This window comes from Camelina sativa, chromosome 12 (genome assembly GCF_030686135.1).
Source record: "Camelina sativa cultivar CO46 ecotype springtype chromosome 12, ASM3068613v1".
Lineage (NCBI taxonomy): Eukaryota > Viridiplantae > Streptophyta > Magnoliopsida > Brassicales > Brassicaceae > Camelina > Camelina sativa.
Window position 1 is genome coordinate 12,490,918 of NC_141891.1, and position 21,327 is coordinate 12,512,244.

Consider the following 21,327-nt stretch of genomic DNA (forward strand, 5'->3'; position numbering starts at 1 on the left):
CGAAAATATTGTAGAATATGTTTTTAGTTTTTACCCTTTTTTTATACTGTGGGTTGCATTCAGAGGATTCTCAATTTTCTTGTTCTTAATATCATGTATTCACTATGTTATCAGTTGTAAATGCGGAACATTAATCAAATCAACAAAAAATCAGAAAATGGTTTAAAAGCCATGACGTGTTCAACAATGATTATGTTAACTCACAGACAGAGGTTGCATTCAGAGCAATATTACCGGTGCAGAAGAATTCACTATGATATCAGCTGCAAATTAAAAGAGGAAAATTAGACGATCCAAAACACCAACCAATATACGATTTAAAAGCTAAAACATGTTCAACAATGGTTATGTAGTCTCACAAACAAGGGTTGCACTCAAAGCAATATCATCCACCTGATCTGTCTCAGTCGGATCAGGCTGGTTTTAGACGGTTTCCCTCTCATCGATATCAGCTGCAAAAAAGGAGAAAAAACGAGACAAAAATTCAAAAGAGAATGTCAAAATAAGAAAATCAGGTGTGACAATGATTTAAATGTCTCACAAATGAGAGTTCTATTATGAGAATTCTCAACAATGGGTCGAGGAGCGTCCACATTGATATCAGCTACAAAAGAGGATAAAAATCAGACAAAAGCATAAAACGTAATGTCAAATAAGAAAATGAGGTTTGATAATGATTTTAAATGTCTCACAGATGAGAGTTGTAATCTGAGAATTCTCATCAATAGTTGAAGGAGAGTCCACATTGATATCAGCTAAAAAAGAGGATAAGAATAAGTTAAAAACAAAAAAAACTTTTGTTCAAAAAGATTATATATAGAGTATTATCACAATCTATACCCAGACGACTCATTAATTAAGTGAGACTTCTGACAGATTTTTCTAGTATCCGAGTAAAGGAATTTACTTTATACTTCTAACAAACTTCTCTTTATATTTTTCTTTACTTCTTCTCTCGCTCTGTCAACTAATGTCGGAAAGCGACGAGACTATTAGGATAAACAACAACGACCATGGTCATCATCTCTGACTAAGAAGAAGTGTGGAACTCATGTGAATGAAGCTCTGGCTACTTTTGTAGCATATTTCATTAACCAACGAGCGATAGTGTGAATCTCGGTGATGGTGGTGACGATTCTATTGGTGGTGATGATTCTGTTGGTGGTGGTGATGGTTCTGTTGGTGGTGTGGGCCGTGTGGCGATGATATATGTCAGTGGTGATGGTGATTACAACGGTCGGTAGGTACGACGGAAAAATTGTTTGTGTTGTGAAATTAGATGATACGGGTTGGTGGACTGATGAGATGAAGATGAGGACGGTGGAGCTGCCGCGATCAAACAGAGGAATCGTGGACGGCAAAAATTGTCACATTTTGTGGGTTCGGCTTTATCGATAACAATTTAATTAGCGATGTAATTAATATGTTAACATATAAATTAAGTTAGCTGATAAGAACAATCTTATTGGACATACAAATCAACATAATACCTTATAATATGAAGGCAGGGTGTAATAATTGAATCACGTGAGGCCTTGATTGGTCACGGTTCGGAAACGTGCTACGTGGTGCGCGACCCAAAAAAGAGGGTCCAAAGCTGTCGAGAAACACCAACACCAACAGTGTAGCCAGCTGGACTTTTTTTTTCCTTACGACCTTTTTCTTGTTGTTCATTTTCTTCCACATTTGGTCGACTTCTTCACACACACTCTCTCTCTCTCCTGTATACACTAATTTTCAATTCGGAATTAAATCGTGGCATTCATTAAATAAATTTCATTCAATATTTTGGGCTGTTGGTATCTGATTCCAGCTCATCAAGCTAATAGTGGGATATATTTAAAGTTTCTTGCTCTTTGTTTTTTGGGAAATTACCTAGAATATTACATAAAAGTGGGTTTATTACTAGACTAACACGTTGAGATTTTCGACTTACTCAAATAACACATAAAAGTTTGCAAATTACTTCTATACCTGAATTCTGTGTTTTATTACAGATAATGCCATTTACATTTAAAATTGTCTTTGATTTTCAAGAGATAGGGAACACAAAAATCTTCAAGGATTGATTTCTGATTTTTTGATTCTCTTAAATTTGGGTTGGCAAAAAACATGAGATTGATTCACTTTTTAATTTAATTCATCTTCTTTGACTAAAATCATGACAAAAGAAAGAAAATTATCAGAGGTAGACTTATTCTGTGGGTTCACTGTTCACTTTTTCTTTGAAGAACAAAGTTGTAGATCTAGTTTTTATTTTCTTTCTGGGAATAATTTTTCTTTCTGGGAATAATTTTTTTTCTTGCGCTGGGAAAATTTCAGGGAGATCTTCTTAGTCTTTTTATTTAGTATACACACAATTATACATAGTTGTCCAGTTGTACTCTCATATTCATAGTTGAACTTTTGCATTTTTTCGTATTTCCAGTTGGACATAGTTGTCCACGTATACTCTCGTATGCGTTCATATGTACGTACACGTTTATATGTACGTACACGTTCGATTTTAGGTTTAATGAACCCAAAATTACCAGAATATCCTCGTCTTCTACCTCTAACATACGACTGAAAACCCTAATTTTCCCTGCCTCACTTTATTTTTTCACGACTTATGTCTATTTTTTTGGTTTCACTTGTGGGGTTTTTACTCAACTATTATAGATTTTCATCTCAACATCTGATTTCTAAATTAAAAACCTATAAAAAATGAGTTATATAGATTTCCGAAACGATATCTTGCTCTTCCATGTATGAACCTAGAGAAAAGATTTCCGAAACTGAGTAGGAAAAAGACGTTTGCTCCGGCCGATAAACAGAACACGATTGATGAATCTGCTACAAACTTTATTACATGAACACCATTAATCGGAAGAACAGCAAACGTGTTTAGATCTATCCCCAATAAGTCTATCGCAACGCTAGACTGTCTTTGCCAGCTCAAACAAATTCGTATTATTCTGGTAAGACTTTACAGCTGTCAAAAATGCCTACTAAATCTACCACAGACTAGAAGTCTACCAATACACTACGAAAACTATTGAGAAAAACAAACAAAGTATACCAAAAATATCTGTAAAGGATGAGGTCTGTCGCATAAATCTGTCGCAACAGGCCATTAGTCTACCATAAATATCTTTTGGGTCATATTGACTGTTGAAAGTGTACGTCATATATTTTTGGTACACTTAGTTTTTGATACACATATACGTCCATCGATAAGTGTACCAACACTACAACTAAGTGTACTATCTACGTTGACCGATAAGTGTACCAAGACTACAACTAAGTGTACCAAAAATATCTGACGTACACATTTATTCAGCCACCTATATAAATGTACCATCAAAGAATCGGTAGACTTTCTCCCAGTTCCCAATATTTTTTTTTTCACTAATGACATTAGCCGTAATTACGTTTTTTTCTCAACACTAGTTTCAAGTATAGTATGGATACAAAGTTTATTCTAGTAATTACCAACAATTGTGTGTTACTTTTGTAAAAAGGAAGCTTTTATGTAATATTCTAGTAACTCACCCTTGTTTTTTTTTGGTTCAAATTTCTTTGTTTTCTTTAAAAACATACTTTTGTTACTCTTGCTTAAAATAAAAAAACATTGTAAAAAATTAAACATAGTCATGTTATCAAGAATTTTAACCTTATTGTTGTTTAAAAAAAATTATTGTTCCTTGATTTAGTAGTATTATTTAGCTACGAACGATTTTTTACAAAGATTCTGAAAGACTGAAACCTAAGTTATCTGGTAGCAAAAACAAACAAAAGTTATTTTTCAATTTATTTTTACTTTTCAAAAAAAAAAAACAAACAAACAAACAAAAGCTCAATAAATAACAAAGGGATCAAACAAAAATACAAATAATGCCTTGGCTGTAAGTTGGTAACATATCACACGCACACACACAAAAAGATTTACTGGATCCGTATTGGCTATAAGAAGCTTTACTTACTAAGTGAAATCCTCAGGCCATATGATATGCACAAGTTTCATTATGTATAAGCTCTCGTGCATATTAATTGATTCATAGTACATAAAACTTTGTTAAGCTACAGTGCATATTCATGGATAAATACGGCTTCAGCCTTTATCCGATCTTATGAGTTTCTTACATTCGGAAAAAAAAAACAGTCCTGCAAATACAGATATTTAAATATTTTTCTTAGCGATAAAAGCAAAAGAAAAAACTTGAAAAGTCCGCGTTATCACTAGTTAATGGCCTGATTGGTAACGGCTGTTGCTTTTGGCTGTAAAAATTTTGACTTTAAAATTTTAGCTGTAGAGAATTTGGCTGTAGATGCTTAGACTGTAGAAACTTTAACTGTTAAAATCTAATTGTTTACCAACAACTTTTAAAACCGTAGCTGTTATTTTTATTATTATTATTACCAACAACTTTGTGTCTATAGCCGACACAAAGCACGTAGTAAATATGTATCATCTTTTTATACTATCATTCCCTAATTTTTTAATGCTTGTGTTCACATAGTTAGATAATGCAATAAGCATGTGAACAATAACTCCATTTCAAAAAGAATAGAAGAACATTTGGGTTTATTTTCTTAACAAAAGAGGAACGTAAATATGAAAGGCCTATGAGTGTTTAATGCTCTCAACTACTCAGAGTTCTCTCTCCTTCCAACTAGTTCTATATAATAAGATGCATTGAGTTGAACTTAAACAGACAGCAAAAATTAAAAGAAAAATTAAAAAGAAAAAACAAACGAGAGATGAATAGCTTAAAATTTAAAAGAGTCCTTATTGCATCTTTCTGTCTCTTCCTCCTCCAGTCATACGCAGGTCATTAATTAGCTAGATCCTTTTTTTATAAAGTAGTTAATTCTTCACACTATAGTGTTGTTAGATCTTTACATACTATATTCCATTTTGTTGATACACTTTTTTACACCTAACTCTCTTTAATTTTTCAGTGCAAGGGATAGTCAGAATCGGTTTGACTATGGGTAATAATACTTCATTCAACAAAAACGGAGTGGGGATGATAACTTCTGACGAAGATATCTTTTACGGAGAAATAACAATTGGTACACCGGGGTAACGTTTCACAGTCGTGTTTGATACCGGAAGCAGCGATCTTTGGGTACCATCTGGAAATTGGAAGGGCAAGAAGCCTCACAATCTTTACAAGTCGCAAAAATCAAGCACTTACAAACCAAATGGTAAATTCTCAAATCTGCTTTTTAGTTTGTTTATAAATATAACCATATATTATAGTGAAAAATCTCTTGACCTAACAAATTGTGTATATATACTAGGAACAAATGTAACCCTCGAGTACGGGACAGGTTCTCTCACAGGCTTTCTAAGCATTGACAGTGTCGATGTTGGTGGAATTACAATAGCTGATCAGTAATTTACAGAGGCTCGTTTTTCTCCGGAAGGTGACCCACTTCGAAACTCATCCTTTGATGGGATATTGGGACTTGGGAGTCTTCAAATTTCTACGACAGAAACTACTCCTGTCTGGGATTCGATGATGCAACAAGACAAGATTGAAAAGAAAATTTTCTCCATATGGTATGGGAGGTCTAATGACGCTGGAGCAGGAGGAGAGATAATGTTCGGAGGCACAAACCCAGCTCATTATACGGGAGAGCACGTTTATGTCACCGTGGACGAGGTCGGACACTTCTTCCAAATGAACAACATATTCGTCGGAACCATAGACACTTATAAATGCTCTACAGGCTGCCATGTGTTTGTTGACTCTGGAACTACGAACATTCTTGGTCCACCGGTAAAACAAAAAAAAAACTAATTTTGAAAGAGTTTTTTTTTTATTAAGTGTCTCACGATCGATATTTGTTAATTCTGTTGACGTAATTTAATACAGGATATGATCAAGGACATTAATAGGAGAATCGATGCAGCACCAAATTGCTCAAATTATGAGAACCTGCCTGATGTAACCTTTACAATAGAAGGAAGGAGTTACTCAGTCAGTCCACTTGATGTAAGTTGATTGAACGAATATTTTCTTTTCCTCCGTTTAGACCTTCAGCATCAGAGAAACGCCACCTGGTTTTTCTATATAATGTATTTTAATTAGTTTTATTTTAATATTATTATATATTTAAATTAAAAATCTAAAAAAAAAATTTGACTAGTAATAGATTGACATGTGGCAAGAGAAACGATTCTCTGGTTATTCTGGGAAATAACGTTCCTCAACTGTTGTCTCTCTTTATTATTATTTTTTAATTTTTTATTAAGAGTACCCCTAAAAGAAATTACCACTAATGATGCCTTTAGTTTCTTTTCTCTGATTTCTTTACTATGGTTTCTCTGTTCTCAGTATATACGTAAGGTTACAAAAAATGTCTGCACAAGTAGATTCAAGGGATACAAGAATAATTTCTGGTAAGTTTTTTTTTTTTTAATCAAAATTTTTGGTTTTAAACAAATAAAAAATCTTCTGACTGATTGTGGTTTGGTTGCGTAGGATACTTGGGATGCCATTCATACGAGCCTTTCATACGGTGTATGACTACGAGAAACTACCAATTGTGAGAATTGGCTTTGCTAAGTCGGTTTAGATTCTTACTAGAACTAAGGGTGTATGAATGTTTCTGATATGTACTGATTAATCAATATATTTTCACCATCAAAGTATAATGGTCTCTTATTTTAATTTTCTTTCTCTTTTTCGTTAATTAAGTACGTACACTGATCTTGAAATTCTTATAGTATATTGTTAATAATATCTCAATGAATATGATTTTTATATAAAACTTGAAAGCAATAAAATGTCTATCGTATGAGAACAAAAATTACATGGCGAATTTTGTCTAGGGTTTTGACGTCAACGTAAAACAGAGAGCTTGCATGCAGTTGCAGAGCATGAGTTGGCTGGAGATCTTTCATGGTCTCACAATCTTGACATTAACATGTCGTGTGAAACGGAAAAACATATTAGGTCTAAAAAATCTTTCACATTATTAGGCAAGTGTTATATAAACGCACATGGTTTAAAATAGTCAAAAAAAAAAACCCACCATCTAACCATAAATGAACCACAAACCGATCATATTACAGGTAACAAATATGTACTGATCATATAACAGGTAACAAATATGTACTAACTCATATAGGTAGGTAATATGGAAACGTAATAATAGAATAATCACTTATGATACAAACGTTTTTCTTATGATGAATTGTTTATCTGTCTTCCCTCTCTAAATGTCAAATCATCTTTGAGATGGTTATGAAAGCAGTCCCAATTAAGATTAGTCTCCGTCTCAACTAGTACCCTTGAAATTGGAAACTATCCATATCTTCCAACTCAAATTAGCAAAAAACCTTTGATATACTATTATTCATACTAAGATAGTACCCGCGCCATGGGATTGTTTTTTGTTATATTTTTTTTTTTGTTTTTTTCTGGTTAATTTTATATGGTGTTTATCTTGAAATAAATAAAATTAGATTGCACTGGTTAGATTGCATTTACCTTATTAAAATAATTAAAACTTACTTTAGAGTTTAATTTGAAAATTTTCTCAAGCACACAAAGGAGTACCACCCTTACATTCCTTTACCCAATTATAATCAATAAAATTAACTCTTTATATTCTTCTACCGAATTATATATATATATATGTATATATATATATATATATATTATCATGTAAGATATTGTTAGATATCAAAACTGATGTTTACTTTTGCTACACAAATAAGCAAAAAACAAAAGTCTGTAATAAGACATAACTCTATACAAAAGATTGAATCTGGAGCACACAATTGAGATTTCCTAAATTGAATAGGCAGTGCCTATATTAGCTGGAATTAATGGTTAGGACATAGAACCAGTCTTGCTTGATCCAACAGTTTCGTGTTTGATCATTTTTTTGTTGATAATGCAGTTACCTGCAGTTGCTCTGCAACCATTGTTGGATGGTCGGACCAGACCTGCCAGAGAAGGAGCACATTAGTCTTGACCCTTAAGCAGTCACCGTTTAAAATGTTATTTGTACTGAAGAAATAATTTCATATGACCATCAACATAGTTGTTCAAATCATAAATGGTGGCAAACGTTTAAAGATCTTAGGAAAAGAGCCAAATTAAAATGAAAGACAAAAGGATGCTAATGAATCAGAAGAAGGAAAACAATCAAGTTTAAGAGAAATAAAGTTTACATGTGGTAAAGTGTCCACAAAACTTGATTTAGATTGAAATAAACACACGCATTCATTTTACACCATAACTAAACAACAAAAATTACGGAGACGAGTAAATGTTACAAAATAACACTGCCAAACTGAAGTACGAAATTGATTAATCGATCTACTCAAGAAGAAATTCAATGAGGTTAAGACTCTTTCTTGCAGCATCACTATTGATGTCCATATGATTCCCTAAGCTTAAGCGTAGACATCACATAAAGTCTCAAAACACTTCACTTGATTTGAATCAGGCAATGCTACTACGTTCACATTTTATTTACCATAAGAAAAAAGTGCAAGGAAATACACCATATATTCTCAACAACTAACAATGAGTTGTCGGGTTTTGGCTGGAACCAATGCTTAAGTTACAGTGTATGTTTAATGTTTTTGTATTAACGCCAAATAAAAATCAGACTGACTTGCATTAACCAAGTAAGTAAGTAAAGAAGACTCACCAGGATTAAAATGGAGGATGATCCTAATACTTTACAGCATGAGTGATTGAGAGAGACTCAGCCTACCTTGTTGTCTTGGTTGCAGTCAAGCTTAAGAAACACCATATCCTGGTACTTCTCAGATAGCTCTTCATAGTAAAAATGGAAAAAAAAATTAAAAAAAACTGTACATGAAGCCTTTTTTTTTTTTTTGGTTTAACCGTGATGTTTATTTTGTTATTAACACTATTAAGCAGAACATAAGCATATCATTGTAACTCTCACTGATGCATAATTAACACTATCAAAAGATTTGAACTTTACACAAACCTTGATTAACACGACCACTTGGTCTGCGTCTGCATTGACTCCTTTTCGGTTCCAAAACGGCATTCCGTTTTTGTGGACTTTGTGAACCATTAGAATAGCGTCTGCGTGTTTGTGTTATCTCGTTCTACCGTCCTGTTTTTGTATTCTCCTTTTTTTTTTTGGCTCTTCTTGCTGGTTTGTATAGACTCCCATTACGACTAGTGTGGTGATGAAGGTTGTGAAGAGAGCCATTAGAACCATTATGGCAAATGTCTGATCATTCAGAACCTGAGGAAAACATCAGCAGAGAGATTATTTAAAGTCATAACCTTTGGACCTTTCCTGACGCAGAAACAGAGCTCAGATACCTGTCGATGAGCTTCAGGAAGAGAAAGCCACTGGTCAAAGAGCTTCTGAGTGAATCCAGGTTTCGAAGTTAGTACAATCAAGCCATGTCTCCGGGAACGATCGCATCCACCATACTTCAGATGATCCAATCGCGTCAATAACACCAAACGGAATAGCAATTAAGATGATAAAGGATCGAGTTAACAAAGTCGAGATCTTTATTAACACATTGAACAAATCATCAGCTTCTCTTCTCCTTCTCCAATTCCCGAATACACTTCTCTTCTCCTTCTCCTTCTCTTCTCCTTCTTGTTCGATCTTCATCTTTATTTATCAATTAAGGGAACTTATCACATAGTTGAAAACTGAAGGCGTAGTTGTAACTGGTTGTTAGACTCGAGCTATGTTGATGCAGACGGCAACAGAGGAAGTGTGTGACACAAGAGTTGATACAGAATATAACAGATGGGTATGTGTAAGACAAACGTCTCTTGTGACACAAGAAACTAGTGTTGAAGAGTGGTTGCAGAGAGAAAAAGGCCATGTGGGCTTCGAGGTCATAAGAGAAGTGACATGGGCCTTGTTATCAAAGGGAAGCCCAAGCATGAGGAGCGTAGGGTTCTTGAAGAACATAAATAGAACGCAATTGGGAAAAGAAAATGTTGCGCATCTAGGGTTTATCGAGAGAGGCACACATGTGTGTGACGTTGCCCCATCAAGAAGATAGAGAGATCTTTTGATGGTTTTGTTGAAGATCTATACTTGTCGGAAAAGACAATGAGTAGTAGTTCTTCTTTTATTGTAATTCTAGAAAAGAGTGGTGGATGCTATATAGCAATTGTAGGTTGCGGACTTTTCTAGTGAATGGTTTCTGGACTAGATCCCGGGGATATAGGTTAACCGAACCCCGTTACCAAATCCCTTGTGTCTAATTTACTTTATGCACGCACATACATTCGTGAATCATACAAAACTATGACTCTAGCACACATACGTATTAACAAAAACCTCCTGCAGAAACTCTGGGATGGGGCCAACATCACCCTGGGATCTGCTCAGATTGGTCGAGAGAGTCGGTCGCATGTTAGTATCATGGCGACGAAAAAAAAACATAAATTTAGCAATGGATTAAACGCAGTGTTCCACAAAGCCCTATCGATTTGCTTTGTCCACATAAAGAAAAAAAAAAGCTTACCTGTATTAATTGTTATAATTTGATTGGATATTCATTTTAATTGATGTGTCAGTCTGTACTTCGATACAAAATCTGAGATGTCAAGCTCCGAAGAGAAACACTTCATTTTTTATTGTATTGATTAGTCTGTTGTTACTTTACATTATCAATCCTTACGAAATAAATTTTCTACTTGTCTTTTAACCGAGTGAGGGATGCTGAGACCAAGATCAGTCTGATCCAAGTGAGACAGATTTTGAGGAGCTATTACAGTTAGATGGAAAGAGTATATCGTCATGGTTGAGTGAACTAGATGCGATTTCCAAAAGACATAAGAGGCAGAATCAGTCTCACGAGCCAAGTTCTTGAAGCTGTAAATGCATTTCACATGTTCTATCAGGAGTACACTCTGTTTGCTGTCTGAACTAAGAGCATATTAAATAAATTACAGGATTTCTATATCAATATTTCTATAGTCAATCATCTTTTGTATGGTTATGGTTAAATTAAAAAACAAAAATACGATAAAAATTTGAAAGTTGTTTAGAAATTTTGCTTTCAATTAAAATATATCGAAAATGGTGTATTTTCTTCAACCAGAGTATGACTAGTTTTGAAACATGTGTTTGTTAATAATGATTATTCATTTGGAAATTTGTAACTAACGTTTATTTAAAACTAGAAGTAGGCTCGCGCAATGCGCGAGATATATTTTATTTATAGTTTTATTAATTTTTTTATATAATTTTAAAAATTTAATGTTCAAATATTTCTTAAACAAATATTTAATATGTGTTCTTCATGTTTTGACACAAAATAAAATAAATAGGACATCTCGGTAAAAAATTTTAGTTGAAGTAATTAAGTAGTTATTTCTTATTCATTATCTCATACAAAATTTATTTGATGTTTCTAAATTTTAATACATAATTAATTTTATGTATTTTATCATCATTTGTATTATGCAGATTTTTATCTAGAGAGTATATTTTAAATAATAGATAATTAATAATACTTTAATTTAGGAAAAAAAAAATTATATAATATCTTAATTTTTATGCGACAACTTTAATCATCAATTAAAATTAACAAAAGGATATAGTAAAATAAGATTTATCGTCTTAAATCACTGCTAACAACTTGTTCAGGCTTGTAATTTATACAAATCTACTTCAAGTTTGTGCACATGTCATCTTCTTTCTCTTGTTCAATACAGTCGATACTTATGCAATGTTGCTTACTTTTTTCTTAAATATTTGCAGGTTTTTAAAATTTTTGTGTCGTCACTCCAAAAATCATATTAAATACTTGACACAAATTTATATTATAATAATAAAAGATTAACATAAAATTAATATTAATTCATAGCATCAAGACTGAGGAAAATATAGTTGTTTACATATACAAAAAAAATGTAGCTGAACAGAAAAATTGTGTGCTTATTTTAACATTAGTTTATCTAGAAATCAACTATATAGGATACAAAGGAAAATGTTTTCTTACTCTCCTTATTTCCTTCAAATAAGTCAAAAACGCAGGTCTCTTTGATGTTAACACCATTTTCCCCAGTTGAGAACCATCTCTAATAAAAATCACATACACTATTGTTCTTTAATCAAACACCCTATAACCCAAATAAAACCCCCATTTTCTGCAGTTTTTCTCTCTGGTATATTTTAAGTTTCCCACAAAACACATCAATATTTTTTCCTAATATATCTCTTAATATTTGTCTGTTTTCCCCCTTTTTCATAATTTGATTACCTTAATTTATTCTCACACATTATAATTTGCTAATTTATTTCTTGAAATTTTGGCAATTTAAATTTCTGTCTAATTTAAGTTTCCTCAGTTTTTTTTTCTTCATAATTTTGTAGCTCCAGTAGTAGTGTCTCCAAATAAGTGATCCACTTCCTTATGTAGTGAAGAGAAAATCCATCAAAAATTACATATGTTTTTTAACAGAGTTTCTTCATTCATTGTTTTATCTTTTGTATTTATTAACTACATCTTTTAACTTTCAGCTGGATAAACTAAGGAAAAAACATAACACAATTATTTACCAGATACTTATGAGCCACTTAATTGGTATAAGTAATAATAAAAAGAGCAACTCTACATAGATCCAAATATATTTAAATACATACAATCAATTATGAAAAAAATACTATCGAATCAGAACCCCCGTCATTGGTCTCATAATCATGCTCATATTTAAAACAGATTAGTGAGAAATTACGAAGAACACAAGCAAATAAGAAACAAAAAATGATCATAAACCATTTTCACTTGATAAGAATAGCAGATAAATCGATCATTTGTTTGATGCATCTTCATAACGATAAAAATCTGAAATATATATTTTGCTATATATATATATATATATATATATATTTTTTTTTTCCTCAAAAGATAATTATATTGATTTAGCAAATGTCATTACATAGTGATTGCAGAAGCCAAATTGGCTTTTCAACAGAGTTAACATAATATGACATATCAGTACATCCATACTTTGCTAGAGCATTTGCTACACTATTACATTCTCTTTTTGTAAAGCTAAAAGAAACTTGTCGGAATCTTGATGTCCATAGCTTTATATCTTGTAGTATATTCCTTCAAGTTGCATTCGATATTTGTCCATTCACCAGTTTGATTAATACTTCACAGTCACCTTCAAAAGTAAGTGTATGATACCCTCGAACCCAGGCATGTTGTAGAGCTATCAAAAGACTTTTTGATTCTGCTTCCAGAGCTGAGACTGCGTAGGCTAGTTTCGTCACACCCCAAACAAGGGGCTCTCCATTATGATTCCCGTTTAGTGTTATTATCAAAGCCGCTTGATCCCCGTTTAGTGTTATTATCAAAGCTTGCATCAAAATTACATTTAATTGACGAAAATACCGGCGGTTTCCACTTCATAAGATTGTTTGTGCTTGCATCCGATGACTGCTTTGGTCGATGATTTTTGATCCAGTCATTTGTGTCTGATTTAGCCATTAGAACTGTCTTTGTCGCACTCTCCCGGTAGTTGTTGAACACTTGGTTGTTTCTTGCTTTCCAGATACGCCATAGTAGATTAAATGGCAATAATGAAGTAAAAGTATCTGTTAGCTGTGATGATTTAGATACTATTTCAGAAGTGATCTCTTTTACCGATAATGGTCGCTGATTGATGTCTATTATTGTTGAGGCTGATAAACGCCACACCATTACTGCAAAAGGACAGGAGAATAAAACATGATGATATGTTTCATCACATTGATTACATCTTGGACATCTTGAGTCAATGTTCACTCTTTTTGTTCGTAAGCGTGTGTTGACTGGTAGAGTACGTGATATCGTGCGCCATAAGAAATGTTTGATCTTTGGTATTATGTTCAGTTTCCAGATTTTGTTTTTTAAATCCACAGAGCCATACGGTCGATCAGGTACATCTCCAGGATCAAAAGGGTAATGGGTTGTAAACCAATAACCTGTTTTGACAGTGTATTCGCCTGATTGGGAATAGTTCCAGATGAGTTTATCGTGTATATGTACCTGAGATAAATGGATACGACGTATTGAACTATGCTCTGTTACTGGTATCAATGCTAATAGCTTTTCCTCATTCCACGTTCGAAAAAGTTCTGATGTAGAGATTAGACTCTGGAGAGTTAAATCATCCTGAGGTATGAGCATTTTAAATGGTCTCGGTGGGTTATCATCAATGACATTGTCGATATCGAGTCTTATAGAAGAGCCATCTCCGACAATATACCGACTCCCTTTCTTAATAAGATCCAAACCAATAAGGATTGATGACCAGCCGTAAGATTGATTTTTCCGGCATTTTGCATCGAGAATTGTGTCATCTCTGTAATATCGATTTTTCATGATTCGAGCAAACAAAGAGTTTGGATATTGTATCAGTCTCCATGCTTGTTTTGCGAGTAATGCATCGTTGAATTTGGCCAAGTCCTTAAACCCTAAACCTCCTTCCACCTTGGATATCTTAAGTTTCTTCCAAGCTATCCATGGAATACCACAATTGTGTGAAGATCTTTCCCACCAGTAGTTCATCAGTAGTGACTCTATTTCCGACGTTATTCCTACTGGTATTTTAAAACAGGACATAGCATATATAGGCATGGATAATGCTACTGGTTTGAGCATAACTTCTTTGCCAGCAGGAGATAATGTCTTCGCAGTCCATCCACTAGTTCGTTTCTTAACTCTATCAACAATGTAACTAAACATTTCTTTTTTCTTACGTCCAAACTGTTCTGGTAATCCCAAGTATTTTCCCCCTCCCCCATGGTTTGGTATGTTCAGTAATGATTTTAAACGAGCTTGTGTAGTCCCAAAAACTCTGCTTCCAAATGTGATCATAGATTTTGAAGTGTTTATTTTCTGACCTGAATAGTATTCATAGACATCAAAGACATCCTTCAAAGCTTGGCAATTTTTCTTATTGGCTTTACAGAAGAATAAGCAATCGTCTGCAAACTGTAGATGTGTAACGCTTGGAGCTCCATTACCAATACGAATCCCTCGTATATCACCTTCCTGCTCTCTAGATTTAATCAAGTGACTCAATATATCTGAACAGAGGATGAATAGATAGGGGGATAAAGGATCCCCTTGTCTAATCCCTCTTGTTGGTGTAATATAGCCATATGATGCCCCATTAACTAAAACAGAGTAATTGACTGATGTTACTACTGCCATGATCAACCTGATCCACTCGTCGCAGAGCCCAAAGTCCTTCAGAGTTGTTTCAATGAAGTTCCATTCAATCTGGTCGTATGCTTTACTAACATCAGTCTTCACAGCCATGTAACTTTGAGAGACTTGTTTTCGGACCTTCAGAGCATGCATAAGCTCTTGAGCGATCATTACGTTATCTTGGATTAGGCGACCCGGTATGAAAGCTGCCTGTGAGTCTGATACTATATTATTTAGATGTGGTTTTAGTCGTTGGACTAAACACTTGGAGACTATTTTATAAAGAACATTGCAGAGTGCTATTGGTCTATAATCAGTCAGTGTTTGTGGATTTTCAATCTTTGGAATCATGCAAATATTGGTATGATTGATACTTGGTTTCATATGAGCTGTTTCAAAGAAATTTTTGACTTCTTGGATGACCTGGGGACCAACTGTTTCCCAACAACTCTTGTAAAATCTCGCTGTTAATCCATCTGGGCCTGGTGCTCTATCATCTCCAATCGGGCAAATAGCGGAGTAGATTTCTTCATTTGTAAAGTCTTTAGTTAGAGATTCATTCGCTTCATTAGTAACTTTTGGTGTGAAATCCGCAAAAACAGAGGGAGAGACGTGGTGGCCTGATGTAGAATAGATGTTTTTGAAAAAAAGTTCAGCATGGTCGCCTATCTCTTTGTCTCCTTGGTGAATAAGTCCTTGATCATCCTTAATAGAGGTTATCCAATTTCGAGCGAAACGTGATTTCGCACAAGCATGGAAAAAGCTAGTGTTACGATCACCTGAAGTCATCCATTGGTTTCTGCTCAGTTGCTGCCAATGTTTTTCTTCATCATTGTAAGCCTTGGATAGCTCATCTTGAAGAATTGGGATTGTCCTTCGTATGTCAGGAATGAGACTTTCCATTGCATAATTTAGTTTAGCTTGTATATCCACTATTCGTTGCTCTGAATTTAACTGGTTCGTACGTTTCAGGTTTGCCATGGCTTGTCTGCAGTTCCTAATACGTTGATTGATTGGTAGGTCGTTTGAAACTGAGCTAGAGAGCCAACCTTCTTTAACTGTGTCCTGGAACTGTGGGATATCTAGAAGCCGTTTGTCAAACTGGAAAGACCACTTTTTATGTCGTGTGAGATCTTTGAGGTCTAGCATTATAGGTTTGTGGTCAGAACCTGCAAACTCTAGAAAGTGTAGTTCCGCATTGGGAAAACTCGCAGCACCAGCCGAATTAAACATGGCTCGATCAAGACAGAACTGAATGGTATGCGAATGTCTTTCTCCAACCCATGAGAATGGGTTCCCTTTAGATCGAATATCTTGTAAATCACAAACAGAAATCATATGTCGAAAATCTCTAAAGGCCCATTCATCTCGCAAAGATCCGCCTAGCTTATCTTTGTTTGAGGTAATTTCATTAAAATCGCCTATGAGTACCCAAGGGTTGTTACGAGTGTGAGAGAGAGTCTCTAAACGATCCCATAGTTCATATCTTTCACTTGAAATGGGGTGTCCATACACACAACACAAATAAAACACAACTTTATTATAGGTTATTGAAACATCAATGAGTCTTTCATCCTTAGAAATCAAGGAGAGAGACACATTGTCATTCCAAAACAGAGCTAAGCCACCACTCCTACCTTGAGGGTGCTGTACAATAACGTTTGCAAATCCTAGATCAGACTTAAGTTTAGTTATTACATCACACTGGTTTAGAGTTTCAGAAAGGAAAAGAACATCGCACTTAGTAGTAATACATAGTTTTTTAAACGAGATTGAGTTAATTGTGGACCAACACCTTGACAATTCCATGAGATGATCTTCATATTGGATCTATTGGGGGTACCGGGCCCCCCGCACCTCCGTCGAATCAATTCTTAACCGAACAAGAGCCAATGGAGATCGTACGTTGATTCTTCTGTCGGAGTTGATTCAGGACCATCAACTCGTCCGCCGCTTCTGCATTGTTAAAAGTGATCTCAAACTCCACCCTCTTCCGCTTCAAGAAGCCCTGGTCAGTAGATGCATTCCTCTGTTTCTCTACACCATAGAGGCTTTGTTTAGTTGTCGCAGTGTTTTTCCTGGCTGCTTTGGCCTTGAGATAGGTTAACCTTTCCACTGTCAGATCCTTGTCTTCAAACAGACACGGTAGATCATTGTTTAGAACCGGGTGTGGGACATAACGTTGAACTGCATCAGTTGCTGGTGTTGGTCGTTGTAACCCCGGGATCAGGCTCGCTGGGTCCATTGATGGGAGGGTATTCGCTTCAGACATGTTCTTGTCTCCATCGTTGTTATCATCTCCATCCTCATCATTGTCATTATCAGATTGGTTGGAGCCAGGATCCTCAAAACCAAGTGCACATTCTTTGGCATCATGCTTAAGAGAGCCACATTTGGTACAAAAGTTTCGGAGTCTTTCATAACGAAACTTAATGATAGTATTCTCTTCAGCAATAAAGCATATGTTCTTTTGAAAACGCAACGGGTCATCTACGTTCCAGTCTATTCTAACACCAACAGCCCCAGTCTGGTTTACGTTCTCATCATAATCAACTTCAGATACATAGCCTAACTTATTGCCTACCCATCTAGCCATAGCGTTAGTTAAGCATAGTGTCGGAATACCTTGGATTTGAACCCAAAAGGGAATGATTTTCATGTTGTTGTCGGAGATGTTCGGATACCACCGGTGAGTTGTGACCATCCAATCATTGAAGGACCATGTTCCTCGACGCAGAACAAGATTAAGTGAATCCTCCGATTGGAAACGGAATTGTACACGTCCGCCTTCCAGGATTCGTCCGACACATTCCTCTGCCAGTCCCCAAACTCTTGGCATTTGACGAATCAAAGCACGCAGATTTTGCTCCCTTGGATTAACCGGAGTGACGACCAATGTGTGGCGATTCACAGCAATTGCCCGATTGAGAAATTCAGAGGGGAGAGTGATTGGGGCATCTTCAATGCCCAAATCCAAGTCTTGACAGACTTTCGAAGATTATCGCTCATACTGTATAGAATCGTGTTGATTAGGGGAAAAGGATGAGTGATTGATGAAAAATAAGGAGGGAAAGAAGGGGATTTATAAGCGTTCCATGGCGGTTTCCGTTGACGGTTAATTGAAATCGACAGAAAGAAACCACCGCAGTGGATCCCTAACACAAAGGAGAAGGAATTAACGGTCGTAAAATTACTCCTAAACGGAGACAAGATCGATAATCGAAAGATCAGAAACGGTTGAGAACGATCGCGAAAAAAGTCGCCCAGAGAGAGAGACATCTCTCCGGCACGTCCTTTGGTTTCACCTATATTTATGTATATATATATTTATATATTTATTTTTGTGCAAAACTGAAAATATCTATATAAGAAGGAAATGTAGGAATTTTTTTTTTTTTTGGTTTTGTGGGTATGTAGTTACTAATGTCCAAACTACAAATAATTTAATTTAATTAGGTCCAAACAACAAATGAATACATGTGTCAGATATACGAAACGATGTGAAATGTATGGCGCATATGTATACGTCGTCACCACTACAACAAACACCAAAAATGTTGCACAGTTACAGACTTACAAACAGTAGAACGAATCTGAAAAAAAAAAAAAAAACAAAACCAATACCTTTCTAAAATGCAAGTCAGTATTAATTGGAAGTTGTATTTGAAGGGTGGTTCTGATCTTTGTTTTCAAATGTTCGAGACAAGGATATTTGGCCAACAACATCTGGTGAGTGGGTAAATGTAGATATAAATCATATACTGAAGAACAAAGTGGAAGCTAAGAGACCAGAAATACGAACAATGCAAAATAGGTTTTTATCTGGAAGCTCCTCACCCTTGTCTACCATATCAAGCAAATCTGAAAAAGTAGAGAACCTAAAATAATCAAAACCAATAGAGCATTGTCATTTTTTAACAGTCTCCAAAGACGTTTTCTCTGTGAAAACAATTCTCCACTTGTGGTTGGTGCGAAAATAACGGTTGGAGGATGCAACAACATCGAAATCATTAATGTTGTACAACTAGCCTTTAACCAATTGATCTTGAAACTTAGGCACACGATTAGGAATGACTGAAGCTTGTATAGCACAATCCTGAAACAAAAGCGAAATGAATGTGTTAAAATGGAGGTAAATCAGGGGTCAAGAGGAACAATAATGGAGATAATATACATTTTTATCAGGAAGGATATATTTTTACCAGGAACAATAAGTAAGATATTGTTTCTTCGAAAGTCTCGAACTTCCCAAATATGGATGACCCAAACAACAATCCTATTGATACCAGTGTTGTGTGTCTTGTTGGAGGTTGAATCAAGAGTAGAGTATTGTGTTAGGTTTACCCATGGTGTGAGAGAGAGAAGGTGAGTGTCATCAAAGGTTGTTATTTAAGGAGAAAACTTAATGCAATGGTTGAGGGAGAGTAATCTGGGATTGGAATGAAATGTTAATGACCATAAAATCATAGGTGTTTGGTATTATTTTGATTACGTTATAATTGGGTGGTAAATGTAAAGATGAAAATGAAGGATATACTTCAATGGAATTCTTTAATTACCTTAAAGATTGTAATAAGTAATACAAATAACATAATCATAATAATGGTTCATATGATTCTAATTGGTAGTGTATATCTAAACCCCTTTTTAAATTTTAAATTTGATTCCAAACAATTTGAAAACGATTTTGGACAGGATTAATGTTACATACAGTTCAGAACTTCAAATAGGTGTTTGGGATCTTGACACAGACATTAAACTGAATATGATTTAGAATTTGGTGGTGGAGTAGGAGAATTAAACCAAAGAAACCCAAGGATTAGGAGATTTTTGTGAAGGTACATCGGAGATGGTTGTGAGAAGGTGAGTACAGGTGAATTCGATAGCGTTTGGTTCGTAACCTCTTGATGGGTGTAAGGGCTGTCAATTATATTTGTTGGGACTGTAATTGGTATTATTTTGTTAGGCTCAATATGAAAATGTAAAAACAATGGCCTTTAAGAATAATAGAGGACATGTGTCAGTTAGATAATAAGCCAGATGTTATGCTCTAAGCAGAAGTTGAGAAAAATCTTTCTTGTTATATAAGATTACCATTTTTGAAAATAGTGTATTTTCTTGGAACAGAGTAGTTTGACAAATAAATCGTTTCGAAAACAGCAGTGTCTTTAAATCAATTTCAAAATAACTGTTATATAAATTTGACTGTTCGTAGTACTATTTTGGGGAAAAGTTGAGAAATCCCTTATAAATACAATGGCGATGCAAGCACGACCGCTAGTAAGCGACGGATTCATTAGGAATGTGGCAAGAGCCTTAAGGGACGAAGGGTTCAACGTTTTCATAGACAGTGACGAGCGAAGAGGAAGAGGCATGGAACACATTTTCAGAGCGATCGATAACTCAAAGGTTGCACTAGTGATCTTCTCAGGCAGGTACGCAGCGTCAGAGTTGTGCTTGCACGAAGCGGTGAGGATCTATGACCGACGTAGGGAAGGGAAACTGGTGTTGATCCCTGTCTTCTATAGGGTTTCGACCGACGACGTGAATTTGTTTAACGGACGATTTGGGGAGTCTTTTCTGGAAACTTTGAAGATTCAGGGCATAAGGGATCATCCATTTGCTGAGCATTGGATGAGAAATGTGAATTTCATCTGCACAGACACTGGTTTCACCTCAGAAGATTACAGGTAACGATTTACTTCTAAGTACATGTAGACGAAGATTTGGAAAAGTTTTGGTTCTGATTGGTTTAGTTTACTGTCACTTTACTTGCATTTGCAGCAATGATACTTCTCTTGTAGCGGAGATTGTTAGGACCATTAAGAGACGTCTACAGGGCAAAAATATATCGAGACGGCCGCAAGGTGAAGTTCTATGGAGCAATTTTGATATGTCCTAGTTCATGCCAAAACAACCGGAAGCTCAAGAAGGATTGGGGAAAGAGTTGCTCTATGTTTCTATTGCTTCTTTGATATGTTATTTCATGATACCTTTGGTTTTCACCGATTTGGATGTCTTCAGTATCCGTCAGTGGTTTGTAGTGTGCTGATTTTGTTCGTCATCAGGAAGGCTTTTCGCTTGATTCTGAGCTGATTGAAACAAAGGCAACTGCGAGAATAATCTCTGTCTATCAGACAGAGTTAGTT

The 21,327-nt window shown here is 35.2% G+C and overlaps 2 protein-coding genes across 4 annotated transcripts; both read left to right on the top strand.

Annotated features, from left to right (window-relative positions):
* The first annotated feature begins 4,691 nt into the window (after positions 1-4,691).
* On the top strand, positions 4,692-6,665 carry LOC104731556 (uncharacterized). 3 transcript variants are annotated; one of them, XM_087477804.1, is made up of 7 exons: positions 4,696-4,813; positions 4,945-5,193; positions 5,290-5,654; positions 5,722-5,771; positions 5,868-5,987; positions 6,330-6,394; positions 6,477-6,665. In XM_087477804.1, exons 5-7 carry the CDS (start codon positions 5,871-5,873, stop codon positions 6,568-6,570), a joined length of 276 nt encoding a protein of 91 aa, XP_087333930.1. In that variant the 5' UTR covers positions 4,696-4,813; positions 4,945-5,193; positions 5,290-5,654; positions 5,722-5,771; positions 5,868-5,870; the 3' UTR covers positions 6,571-6,665. The 3 variants fall into 3 exon arrangements, with proteins under 3 accessions (XP_087333931.1, XP_087333929.1, XP_087333930.1); XM_087477805.1 differs by having other exon boundaries at positions 4,692-5,193; XM_087477803.1 differs by having other exon boundaries at positions 4,692-4,813; positions 5,290-5,771.
* Positions 6,666-20,434: 13,769 nt separating this feature from the next.
* Positions 20,435-21,279, top strand: LOC104733469 (Toll-Interleukin-Resistance (TIR) domain family protein). The gene is given in 2 exon segments (XM_010453049.2): positions 20,435-20,868; positions 20,963-21,279. Coding segments are annotated over 2 exon segments (702 nt in total). The 3' UTR covers positions 21,231-21,279.
* Positions 21,280-21,327: the final 48 nt, after the last annotated feature.